This window comes from Sminthopsis crassicaudata, chromosome 3 (assembly GCF_048593235.1).
Source record: "Sminthopsis crassicaudata isolate SCR6 chromosome 3, ASM4859323v1, whole genome shotgun sequence".
In the NCBI taxonomy this organism is placed as follows: Eukaryota; Metazoa; Chordata; class Mammalia; order Dasyuromorphia; family Dasyuridae; genus Sminthopsis; species Sminthopsis crassicaudata.
The window spans coordinates 326,495,377-326,509,377 of record NC_133619.1 but is presented as its reverse complement, the minus strand read 5'-3'; the positions used below and the strand labels follow the sequence as shown (position 1 = coordinate 326,509,377).

Here is a 14,001-nt window from a genome sequence, read left to right as displayed (position 1 = left end):
AGCAAACAAGGAAAATCAAAATGCAAACTCAGAAGAAAATAACATGTCAAAACAGCTACTTGCAAAGCTCAAAGAAAAATGTGAATTGGTTCTTAGGTTAAAAAAAAGTCTGGAATAAGATTTAAAAATCAAATCAGAGAGGGAGAAGAAAAATTAGAAAAAGAAATGACAGTGATGCAAGAAAATCATGAAAAAGAGTCAATAGCTTGGTAAAAGAAGTAAAAAATACTAAAGAAAATAACAACTTAAAAAATGGAAGAGACCAAATTGTAAAAAGAGGAAAAAAATCCACTTACAACAAATGTAAAAAGCAAAATAGATTAAATGGAAAAGGAGACACAAAAACTCACTAAAGAGAAAAAAATTCATTAAAAAATAGAATTGTGCAAGTGGAAACTAATGACTTCATGAAAGCAGAAACTAATGACATCAAGAAAAAATAAAATTAAATCAAAAGAATAAAAAAATACAAGAAAATGTGAAATATTTCATTGGAAGAACAACTGACTTGGAAAATAGAAGAGATATAATTTAAAAATGATTGAACTAACTAAAAGCTATGCTCAAAAAATAGCCCAGACAGCATATTTCAAGAAATTATCAAAGAAAACTGCCCTAATATTCTAGAACCAATGGGTAAAATAGAAAAAAAAATGGAAAGAATGCACCAATCATTTTCTGAAAGAGATCACAAAATGAAAACCTTCAATGAATGCAATATTCAAATACCAAAGCTATCAGATCAAGGACTAACTATTACAAGCAGCCAGAAAGAAACAATTAAGATATCATGGAACCACAGTGAAGATAATACAAGATTTAGTAGCTTCTATATGAAAGGATCAGAGGGCTTGGATTACACTATTCCAGAAGGCAAAGGAGCTAGGATTATTGCTAAGAATCACTTAATTCCTCAAAATTTAAATACAATACTTAAATACAAATGATATTTGATGATACAGAGGACTTGGAAATTTTCCTGATAAAAAGATCAGAGCTGAAGAGAAAATATGACTTTCAAATACAAGGCTCAAGAGAAGCATAAAAAGGTAAATAGGAAAGACAAATCATAAGGATTCAAAAGAATTAAATTGTTTTTATTCCCACATGGGAAGATGATACTTTTAATTATTAAGAACTTTATCATTGTAAGGGCAAGTAGAAGGAGTATGCATAGACAGAAGATACAGGTGAAAGTTGAATATGAAGGGATAATATCAAATAAATAAAATTAAGGAGTGAGAAAGGAGGCACTGGAAGAAGGAGGAAAGAAGAAATATAATGGGGCAAATCAATTTTGCATAAAAGAGGCAAGAAAGCTTTTACAATGGAGTAGGAAGAGGAGAGGAATTGTGGGTAACATTTAATTTACTGTCATCAGAATTGTCTCAAGGAGAGAATAAGATACACATTCATTTAAGTATAGAAATCTGCCTTATTCTACAGAGAAATAGGAGAGGAGAAAAATAAGATCTAAATGGGGCTGAAAAAAGTGGATTGGGGTAGCTAAATACTTTTGAAGTAAAACATGAAAGGAGAAAGAGAAGGATAAGGGGGGGATAGAATGGAGAGAAATACACAGTAATCATAACTGTGTATATGAATGTGAACGCCAATAAAATGGAAGTGGATAGCCAAGTGGCAAAAAAAGAAAGTCTTTGACCTCGAGGAGCTTATATCCTAATTATAAAAAACAACATATAAAAAGAAGCTGAAATGGAAGAGAAATGGGAAATAAGTGCTTGTGTTGGGTCAAGAATAAAAAAGAAGCCTGAAAAATCAGGAGTGGAACCAAGAGTAGAATAAAAGCCAGCTGCCGATAACCAGATTAGCCCAAACCTGGTCATTTGACCAGCCACTGTATACCAAGAATTGTTTGGAAAGTCAAACCTAGATGAAATGTAAATTGCATAATTAGTAATCCTATAAATTGCTTTATCTTCTCATAAGGTTGAAAGTATCAATATACTAGCAGATTATAATAGTAGTTGTATTGTTACTGATCTGTTTTAAATTTGTTTTGATCAAATGTAAATTTATGTTTAACATTGCTTTTGTTTGTAGAAATAGATTACTTGTCCTATATATGATTAATATTATATATTGACTAATTTTTTTACTCCTTCTTGGGGGAAAAAAAACTAGATATGAACCATAAAGGGTGGAGGATTTGATCAAAGAATGTGAGAACAAGGAGGTTAGCTTTCTCATTAAAGATTATTATTTCTCATTCTTAGTCTAGATCACATACTAGGGAGTGAATATATGTCCCTATAGGATCCCTGTCCTATATGAGTCCAGCAATGGTTTCTCCTGTGTGTGTGTGTGTGTGTACATTAGTATTAAATTAAGTTAAATTAAATTAGTTTCTTTCCTCACTTATAGCATGACTATATAGAGATGAAAAAAACTCTATTTTATGTTTTTAAGAGACTATTTTACCACTTTTGTGAGCGGTAGAAATTCAGTCAAAACTGTTTCATTATTCTTTTGATCATCTGTCTTTAAAAAGGGTATTTGGTTTAGAATTATATCTACTTACACATCAAATATTTTAAATTTGTGGACATCTGATTTTATGATTCTGGATCCCTAATCACTAAAAATTTCTTTTTTTGAGGGGCTTGCCTCTAGAGGATCAATGTGAATAGTCCCAGTCTATGTTCCAGGACTGACTTCTATTACACAGTGCCAATATTCAGATTTAACACCCAGTTCTCTTTAGAACAGGCTGCTGAAATTCTTCCTCAAGCTTACTGAGGCAGCACAGTTATAATTACATAATTTTCATATTGAGGAGGCTTTCATATGTTAATAGAGAACTTCCTTTATTACTCATCTATTTACCCTGACCCCACTGACTCAGAGCAACAATCCTATATAAACCTATGTAATCCTGACCTACAGTGATTCTGTGTCTTTGACCAGAGTATCCCAGGTGTCCAGCTACCATATTGTATGCTATCTCATATAAAGATGGTGGGAGTGAGAGGGATAGAATGTGGTTCTTCCTTTAATGAGCTTCTGTCCATTTGTCCATATTTCTATGTATGCTACTCCAAATTTGTACATCAGGAAACTATAGGGTAATGGTTCCAACTCAGATCTGGAGGATAACAGTTTTACAATTTACTTCCTCCTGATTTTGGTGAGTTTGAGTCACCTCACAATTTTGGTCATGTTCATCCAGGATGCTCTCTAGAATGTCAGTACTTTCCTAAAACATGATGGCTAGAATTCAATATACTACTCTAGTCTGAGCAGAGAAGAATTAAGCAATATTAATATCATCTTTTGTCTGTGCAGTGTGCTGTTATATCCTAGTTTGTTGGATAGAGATCTGCCTGGAAATACCATTTGTAATAGCCCCAACAAGATCAACACTTGATGTAGGCTCAAGTGAGGAGAAACCCATTATCTCCTGAGGCAATGTATTTCACTTTTGAATAACTACATATTTGGAAAGTTTCCTTACTAGATTAAGTTTTCTTTGCTGTTTCCACTTATTTCTCTTTCCAAAAACCAAGTTGGTTTTTGAAAACTATGGGTTCCTCAAGTCAATTTGATTGAATTAGATTTGATTCATTTCAATTCAACAAAAACCTCTTACTACCATCCAAGAATAAGATACTCTATTAAGTTGGGGATAATAAGATATAAATGTTTATAGGAATGCATGGTTTTTGTTTTGTTTTGTTTTGTTTTGTTTTGTTTTGTTTTGTTTTGTTTTTGGTAGTGAGGTGATCTGAATTTATATTATCCCTGTAGATAATGTGGGGCAGAAGGTGTGTTCAAGGAAGACTAGTATCTCTTGTGTGAGGAATGCTGAACCCTTTTCAGGGCTACTTTCCATCTTTGGTGCTAATCTGTTCAACCTAACTCTCCCTGTGATTCCAAGAAGCTGTAGCATGCCTAACAACCTAGTAATTCATTTCTAGGTTGAGGGTAAATGAGGGGATTTCAAACCCATTGGTGATTTGGGGGGTGTCTACCTTAAGCATGTGAACATTTCCCCCAGTGGAATGGGATGATTAGAACAATTTGTTCCATTGGTCATGAAGACAGCTGAAGCAGACACTATGGAGCATTTAGAGCTTGGTTAGATTTTGTAGATGCCAAGGTCATCCACTGCATTTCAAGTCATTATCAATCTCTTGACTTTCTCCTGCATCTTGAAGAGAAAGTGAGGCTGTGCAAATATACCTCATTTAAATATAATTCATGCATGAATCAAAAAAACATCACCCATACTATTTTATCATTTTACCTATATCAAAGTTTTATGGTGACAGGCAAGTGATGAAACAGAAGGGTAAATATACTAGGAGCTATAGTCACAAGACTGCACAACAAGTGGCCTGGACTATCCAGTTGTCTTCTCACTGGAAGCACCAGTAGTATTCATCAACCTCCTGAGTGTTTGAGCAATCTTCTGCTTACTTCATGATGAGAGGAGGAAATTAGAAAAGGTGCCCTAAAAATTGTCTGCTTACCTAACCCTGGCCTGATTACTGCAGCAAGTGGGGATGCTACCTTGTGACTGAAACATGCAAAAAAAATGTACAAAACCTGCAAAGATGATTCCAATCACTATTGGTGCATGGAATAGGCACACACTTGTCGAGGATACAAAATTCAGTGAATTTGAAAGATGAACAGCTTTTGTTATGAAGAGAATTCAGCAAGTATCACATTCAAATAGCAGCCCTGCATGAAACAAGCCTGGCAAATGAACAGAGAGGAATCTCCCACTGAATTCAATTTGATTCAGTTCAATTCAACAAAAACCTCTTACCACTATCCAGGAATAAGATGCTCTGTTAAGTTAGGGATAATAAGACAGATGTTTGTTTACAGGATACACATTTTTCTATAGCAGCTACAGTGAAGGGGAGTGCCATGAAACTGATAAAGTTTTGCAATTAAAATGAACCTAATTCAACAAGCTTGTTTGCCTACCAATAGAAGTAAATGAAAGGCTCATGACAATGAGATTACCATTTGCAGGAAAATGCCATGCCACCATCTTCAGTGCCTGTGTTCCCAACCATGATAATCTTGATGAAGTCAAAGAAAAATTTTATAGAGACCCTTATTATCAGTGTGCCAAAAGAGGACAAGCTTATACTTCTGGGTGCCTTTAGTGCTAGAATAGACTCACTACTAGACATAGCAAGGAGTCCTTGGGAGGACTAGAAGTAGAGCCAGCAAAAGCATTGTTTACTTACTATTGAAGACCTGTACATCTCATGACCTCATCACCAACACTGCTTTCTATTACCTGAATATGATAAAACTTTTGTGGATATATCATCAAAAAAAACATTGGCATGTGATAGATTATTGTAAGGAATTGTAAGGAAAAGAGAAAAACACTGTGTGAGAGTGATGAAGGCAATGTGTGGCACAGAGAGATGGACTGATCATAGACTAATCTTCTCCAAGCTAAATATTTGGATTCAATAAAAGCAGCAGTTCCAAGACAAAATAACTACCAGAACAAGTCATATCAACAAATTAGAGAACTTTTCTGAGTCTTTAATATTGGGGATAAGTTCACTTTGGCAATATACTTTCCAGGGATATACACATCAATAATGAGATTGACACATGCATTGCCAGAACTAATTCAGTTTTGGGGAGGCTCCAGAAGAAAGTGTGGGAAAGAAGAGATATTAGACCACCTTCTAAAGTGAAGGTCTACATGCTGACTGCATTGTTATAAGATCATAAAACCTGGATAGTTTACCAAAACCATTGACAAGAAACTGAGTCACTTCCATTTGAATTGTTTAGAAACTTTCTGGAGATAATCTGGCAGGATTAGATCTTGAGGTCATTTCTTCAACTAAATTGCTGCCTATTCAAACTCTGCTGCAAAGAGGGTCAGAAAAAATGATACAAAGACATTCTCAAAGTCTCTCTTAAGAACTCTGGAACTGATTGTGTGATATGGGACACACTGACATAAGATTGCTCGGCATGGCATGCACTCATTAGAGGTGTTGTGCTCAAAAGAAATACAAGATGTGCAAATTTTAAAAATTCACCCCAAATGTTCACATGGACTCAATCTATGGTAGAGTATTTTGAACTCATATATGTTTGAGCAGCCACAGTCAGTCACATTGTAATTTGACTCTAATATAGTGATGTCATTTTGATCTTTGGTAATGAAGAACAACAACTACTAATATCATCCCTATGATATAGTGTAAAGGGCTAGAACTGAGCAATGCACTTGGATAATGAAGCACGTGAGACTAATTGCCAATTGGACAGTTCCCTATTAACTTGTTTGAAGGCTGACCCTCCCCAGCTGTTCTGTGATTACTTGATTGGTGGGACAAAGAGGGAGAAGTGACGTAAGTGGGAGGAGTAGGAGGAGGAAGAGGAATTGAGACGCAGATGCGGGGTCAGTCTCTCCCGGGCATTTGAAGGAGGAAGGTGTATATGAGGTTGCTAGGCCTAAGCCCCTGACCTTGACCGTAAAAGATCAAGAATAAAGACGTTTAGTGATCCTGACTCCAGCTGATTTCTGGGAAGCCAGAGTTCCAGCAATATAGTAGATGAGAATCTGTACTGATACAGAATAGCAATTGTATTGCACTTAAAAAATAGTTTTTGAAAACTATGTGGGACATTGGGAGATTAAATGACTTTACCAAAATTACATAGATAATGTTTTAGAGAGGAGACTTGAATCCAGATCTTCCTGATTTCCAGTTCTCTCCATTACTCTTATTCATAATTTAGTAAATGCTAAAGATATAGTCCTGTCAGGTGTTTTGACATTATTAAAAATTCAGTCTCTTCCTATGACTTAGCAAAAGTAGTTAAGAATAATCAAATATCTCATTAGCCCCTGGACTGGTAGAGCATATACCTTGGGAAAGATGTTAGATTGAGTTGAAATAGACCTTGGTTGTTATTCAGTAGTTTTCAGTCTTGTTCAAATCTGCGTGACCCTGTTTAGTGTTTCTTGGCAAAGATACTGACTGGAATGTTTCTATTTCCTTCTCTAGTTCATTGTACAGATGAGTAAACTGAAACAAATGACTTGGCCAGGGTCACACAGCTAGTAAGTGACTGAGGTGGATTTGAACCCAGGAAGGTGAATCTTTTTGAATAAACCTTATTGGCCTGCTAGTCTAACCTTCTCACTTAAAAGATGAGAAAACTGAGATCTCAGAGAAGTGACTTATCTAAAAACACAGAATCTGTATTTGAACCCAGATCCTCTTGCTCCAAATCAAGCATATTTTCTACTGTACTGCTTTGCACAAGACCAATGTCTGAGTGCTATGAAGAACTTCAAAGCTGGGGTAAGGTTCCCTTTACTCGGTTGTGTAGAGATAAGTTCCAAATGATAAAGGCTTATGGTTCTTTAGAGATGGTACTAAGATCCTTTTTGGAGAAGCTCTAAATGCTTGTAGAGATCAAGGAATTTTAGATAATTCAGGGAAGCCTCAATAAAAGAAAATCTCTGGTTTATCTTCTCACTGTTAGACCTTTATACTGCCCTCCCATTCTCCAGTCCTAGAATTGTAGGATTGTAGATTTATTGCTGGAAGTGATATTTTGGAATTAGAAGGGACCTTAGAAATCATCTTATCCAGATTCCTCAGTTTATAGATTGGAGGTTATCTGACTTGCCCAACTAAAGTTCCACAGGTAATGAGAAGCAGAGGTGAAATTTGAAGCCAAGTTCTCTGAGGGCAAATCCAGTGCTCCTTATTCACTATCTGATTATATGACAAAGGACATCAATTAGGTAGAGAGAGCAGTATAGAAGATATGGTTTATCCTTTAGTTTAAAAAAAAATCAATGATAGCACAAGGTGATAGCTTGATTCATGGGTGAATTGGATTTAAGTGAGGCAGAGTTTCACAAAGTCATTCATTAGCCTCACTTTCTCTTCCAGAGTCATCAAAGACTAGTAGCAAAACAAAAGTTATGGGATAGCTGAGATGGACTTTGATGTCTTCAATGTCTGACCAAGCTTTAAGGTAACCTACTTTAATCACTGTTAAGACCATTGGAAGAATTTGTTCTTACTCTCCCTTCTAGGGATGATTGAGAAGTAAGTCTTCACATATTTTTCCCTGACTCTCCAGTGGGTTTGAAGTCTGTCAGTTATTATCAACTTGGTTTAGCCCATCTGCTGAGATGATGATTATTATAATTTTTTTTGCCAGGGTAAGACTGCTACATATGCTACAGTTTCTTGGAGTTAGGTGACAGGTAGATACCAAAAGGATAGATAAACAATCCTAAAGAGGGCTCAGCAAGCCCTCACACCAGAGATGCTATTTTTCCTCCTGGAACACTCTATACACTTCAGAAGGTATATCCATATCATATCATATGTATTCCACATAATGTGAGAGAACCTATGTATTCCACAGTGGGGTTTAGGTACAGGAGATGTGAGAAACTCCAAGAAATATTTATCTTGGAGTCTTTGAGAGTAGCATATTACTTGTTGCTGGACATATAATGTTTGTTGATTTTTTTCTTTTAACAATAACTTATATACTGTAGCCAGTATGTTTGCTAATGAGTGTTTGATGCCAGTCTCTTAGACTGCCGAAGAAAGTGTAACATCCCACAAAATGTAACCTAGGCTCCTTTGGGCAGAGTTATCCCCTCCCTTCCAGTTTAACAACTAGAATTGCACACTACTGGCCAGCCCATCAATTGCTTTATATCTCTTAGTGCTTTTAAATTATTTGATAAAATGTTACTATGGCTGAATGAGAAAAAAGATAAAAGAATGAATAGCTCAAAGAAATCTATCATCATCCACATATAAAAACCCTCAAACTCTACTTTATTAGCAATACATTTGGAAATGAGAGAAAATGATTTTCTAAAAATTCCCTGAAGCCTTAATATATAAACCACCCTGACTTTGTGCATCTTTTCCCGTGATCCATCCTCCTTCTGAGCAACACCTCCCCCTCCTTTCCCCCTTTCCCTTCCCCCCAACCATCTGCCCTGTCCCTTTTGGATAGCCAGATTGCCTCTTGAGATCTGTTTACTGCAGCTGCCTTCTTCTGCTATTAAAGTAGCCAAACAGTAACTGCTTTACAACCTCACTAACCAGCAGAAAACAGTTACTTATATTCAGGGAAGAGGGATGAGATGGAAGAAGAGAAGGAGGAGGAGAAAAATAAGGACAGAAGAAAGAAGGGAAACTTTTTCTTAGATAACTGACAAAAGTTTTAATGTAAACTCCTTAATGTTGTGTCATGAAGGGTTATTATTGTAGGGATAGTATGCTGTAGTTTCTTTGTTAAGAATGATCCCAAATGGGGTCATGAAGAATTTGTCCTGACTGAAAAAAATAAGTAAAAAAGAAAAAAGTGTAGTGCAATGAAAAAAGCAATGGACTTGTAGAATTCTGGGTTTCAATCCTTTCCTCAACACATAAATCCAATTCACTTGCATCAGTCTCCTGATGTCATTGGTCTTCTTCAAAAATGAAGGGGAAACAATAAGGAGTATAGCCATGGGAAAATCATCTCACTTCTCTGAGACATTCACTCTTAATTAGTAAAATGATAATAGTACTATCTCTCCTAGGTACCTCACAGGATTGTGATAAGAAATGCACTTTGTAAATTGTAAAGTACTATGTTAATGTGAGCTATTAGAGTAACTCAGTAATAAGAATTTAAATTAAGATAGTAGCAGTGGTACCATTTGATATTTCAAAAGAAGACATGACTTGACAACTGGTTAGCTGGGTCAGGGGAGGGTGAGAGACTGGGAAAAATCAATGTTAGCTCTTAGATTTAGCATCTAAGAAGTGGACAAATAGATAATTACAGAAATAAAGAAATTAGGAAGGAGGGACGATCTTTTTGGGAGATGTTGAGTTCAGTTTTAGACATTGAATTAAGTGTAGATATTTAGGTATAAAGATAATTGGAAATGTGGAGTTGGAGATCAGAAGAGAGATAAAAGTAGAATATATAAATTTGGGTGTCATCTTGGTAGAAGTGATATTTAAGCCATGGAAATGGATGAGATTTCCAAGAGGGAGAGTATGTAAAGAGATGAGTACTAAGAAGAGGGTCTTATGAAACGGTGCATTTCTGGAAAAAAAGAAAAACCAAAAGAGACTCAGAAGGAAAATAAGGGAAAGAGGCTCTGATACTTCTTTATTTTATGATCTAGGAAAGTTATTAATTTTTCCCAACCTCAGTTTCACATTTATGAAATAAAAAGTTTGGATTATGTATCCTTTAAGGGTTCCTTTTAGCTTCAAATCTACAATCCTATAATCAGGATAAAATAAACTTTGACTACATAAAAATAAAAAAGCTTTCGTTGGAGTAAAGTCAGTGAAAACAGAATTAGAAAGTGGTAGAGAAAAAATAAGCCCATCCAATATTATTGTTAAGTCTGGTCTCCAAAACATAAAAGTAATTGACAGAAATTTATAACATCAAGAACCCTTCCCTAATAAATAAGAAGTCAAAAGATGTGTACTAGTTTCAAAAAAAGATTGTCAAACTAAATTGACCAAATGAAAAATATTCCAAATTATGAAAAGTAAGAGAAATGAAAAATTTCTCCATGATAATAGGCAAAGATGAAAATAAAAAATAAAAAGATGAAATTAATGTAGTCGGAAGACTATGGGAAGACAGGCATACTGATACATTGGTGGAACTGCAAAATAGTTCAATTGTACCAGATTTCACTTTGAAATCATATAAGAAAATTAACTTATCCATACTCTGTAATTTAACAAGTCAGCTCTGTAATCTACTACCAGATTTTTTTTCATGATATATTACTATGTTTTCTTTTCTCCAGTTTAAGAGGAATCTGGAGTGTTACAACCAAACTTAATTGATGTTTTTTTTGGTTTTGTTTTGTTTTGTTTTGTTTTTGCAACCTCTTGAAGTAGAGAAGTTTTTGAAGATTATGAAGTATATAAGCTGAGAATTTTGGTTCAACAAACATTCACTAGTCTATATTGCTTGCCCTTTTTTCTATACCTAAAGGTTCTTTTCTCTTCTTCATGCAAGTAACTTTCAGATCATTATATCTATTCTAAGAAATATATATGCTAAGGAAATCAAAGAAGGAAAAAAAGACCCTATGTATACCCAAATATTAATATTTTCTATTTTTTTGTGGAAGAAATGAATTATAAACTTACTATGTATCTATCAAAGGGGAAACATTAAAAAACCATGATATATGAAGACAATGGAAAATAATCATGCAGAAAGAAATAGCAAAAATGAAGAGTTCAGAGAAAGGGAAGATTTTTGTGAACTGATGAATATGGTTAGAGTCAAAGGACTACTTGCCCTAAAACCCTGAAGGCACAAAAATTCATGTTGAATAGGATTTAGAATAAGATGGGACCCTAGAGCAGGTATTCTAGTGAAAAAAAAATGAAGAGAACACTACGTGATTGAAATAATTTAAATGAAAAATGTCATCAAGTCAAACTATGAATAATGAGGAAAACCAACAGATTAAGATGATGAAATATGGCTCCTTTTTCATAGCTGAGGGGTATGTGTGTGTGTGTGTGTGTGTGTGTGTGTGTGTGTAGGGAGAATGGGGAAAGAGGCTATTATTACTTAGTTGTGTCTGATACTTAATGACCCTATTTGGGATTTTTTTTGGCAAAGATACAGGAGTGGTTTGACATTTCCTTCTATAGCTCATTTTACAGATGAAGAAACTGAGGTAAACAAAATTAAGTGTCTTACCCAGAGAGCTGGTATCTGAGACCAGCTGCCTCTTCATGACACTGTGCTACCCAGCTGATCTGAAGAGAAGGAGGCTACTGGAATTGAATATTGTAAGCATTGTCAGATACCTTTGTATTAGGTGGTTTTATTTATTTTTTTTCTCCTTTGTCAAAAGGAAGGGTTCAATACAGAAAGGGGCAATTGTAAATGATTGCAAAGTAAAAACAAGATGCTATTCTTTTGGGAAAAAAAAAAGGAGGAGACATGTGGTATGTGGTATGTGGTAGTAGTCAAGGTAAATCAGTGTTATGGGAAGCAAGGGAGCAGAATCATGAATGGAATAGTCACCAATGTCACGTTATAGAAAATTCTAGGGCCAGAGAAGAGTCTGCTGGGTCTGGAGATTTGTAGAACTGGTGACCTTGGGAGGAGTAATTTTACTAGAGATTGGAAGGTTTGAAGGGGTAAGTAGAGTTAATGAGTTTGAGTACTCTTTCTAGAAGGTTGGTCATCAGTAAAGGGTAAGTGAGGACTCAGATGATCAGTTGGACAGAGCAGAATTGTCTGATTTCAGTAAAAAATCAGTCAAATAGAAAAGGGAGGGGAAACGGGTTCTATTAAGATATTAATTAGACTGTTAATAGGAATTGGGATAAGATTGGAGCTCAAATAGTCACCTAGCTATGTGATGACATCTTGAGTTCAAGGAAGGTCAGAAGCTACTTTAATTAACGAATGCTTTATTCCTTAATTAGAAATTAAAATAAAAAGCAAACTTCCTGGAAAAGTAACAAGTTTAAATTCACACAGTGGTGTAAACTACTTATATGCATACCTGTCTGTCAGAATGTTCTGGAGAGATCCTGTTTTTCAGAGATAATGCCCAGCAAGCATCATGACAATAATTCTTTGCACTCTGGATGACCTCAGCCTCTGGCTAAGTATATAGCATCAGGTGTTCACTGGGGGGTTTAGCTCCCGTTCCCCAGGACCATCCATCACGTATTCACAATTCTTGTTTCTTGTCATTACCATGTGTAGCGCTTCTGTTCCCCTCACAAAACTTTCGTTCTGCCTCGTTTTACATTAGATAAAATTGGGATTAAGTGACTTGCCTAGGGTCATACAGCCTGTAACTATCTGAGGGTGCCTTTGGCAGTTCCAGACTCCCAGCTCAGAGCTCTATCCATCGCATTTCCTAGCTCCCTTTAAAAGACAGTCCCTGCCCTAACGGAAGCTCATAGGTCTCCGAAGTTGTTCAAACGGCACCATATGCCAGGCTGAGAACTTTCCGGAATTGGATGAACCTTTTTCAGTCCGAGATAGTTCCACAGGAGCTCTGCCTTGAGGCTGGGGGCTGGATTACGTCGCTCTAGGATTCCCAGCGGTGATTGGTGCCCCGGGAGACAGGGGCGGAGCTAGAGGTCCACAGGTGGCCGCTAGCCGGAGATGCGCGCCTGGGCCTGAGGGAGGGCCGCTAGGCGTCGCGCTGGAGTCGCGTCTCCGCGGTTGCCGGGGCGACAGTGCGGGGGTGTACTTCAGGGGAAAAAGCGTGCCGGATGGTTAGAGCGGAGGGGCGGGAGGGAGCGGCGGGGATTGGGGGGTGTGGCTCCCGGGGCAGCGCGAGGGGCCCGCGCGGCGGCTCCCGGGCAGCGCGAGGCGGCGGCGGCGGCGCTGCTGCTGCTGCTCGCACTAGTGCGCCCGTCAGGAGGCGGCAGCGGCTGCTGGCTCCGAGCGCCCCGGGGCGCGCTGCTCGTGGGGACCGGCCGGGGAGCGCGGTTGCTTGGGGTGCTCTGGAGCAGCTGCGGGAACCTGCGGGAGACAGTCACCGGGGCGGAACCAGGTGATCCCGGGGGTAACGAACAAGGACTCCAGCCGGAGCTCTCCAGGGCTGCGACGCGGAGCGGGAGGGGGCGAGGGAAACGGGCGCGCGGCGGCCCCCGGAATGACTTCGAGGAGCTCTCCTTTGGCGCCCCTGCTGCTCCTGTCTCTACAAGGTAAGACCCACACCCCCTCTCTCCAGAGTGACTTGGGCTCGGGTGGGACAGGTGCCTGCAGCGGTCCGGGAATGCCAACTTTTCCGTCGTGCTGTCCGTCGGCTTCCCCAGGCTCAGCCTGGCGCCCGCAGTGACCCTCGGGCTGGGCGCATCCCTGCAGCCCACTCCAGCTAGCTGATTGATCCGCGACGCCTTCCATCTGTTCTAACTGAAGATCGGTCGTGGGCCCCCCCTCCCCCAGTCCTAGATTCTACCTTTCACCCCGCTCTGCCCAAAT

The 14,001-nt window shown here is 37.9% G+C and overlaps 1 protein-coding gene across 2 annotated transcripts in view; it reads left to right on the top strand.

Moving 5' to 3' along the window:
- Positions 1-13,373: 13,373 nt before the first annotated feature.
- Positions 13,374-14,001, top strand: part of IGSF11 (immunoglobulin superfamily member 11) — a 219,770-nt gene continuing 219,142 nt past the window's right edge. For both annotated transcript variants that reach the window (XM_074301303.1, XM_074301300.1), the window contains exon 1: positions 13,374-13,724. In XM_074301303.1, coding sequence (XP_074157404.1) covers positions 13,673-13,724 — 52 coding nt within the window. In that variant the 5' untranslated portion in view covers positions 13,374-13,672. The remainder of the gene's footprint in view (positions 13,725-14,001) is intronic.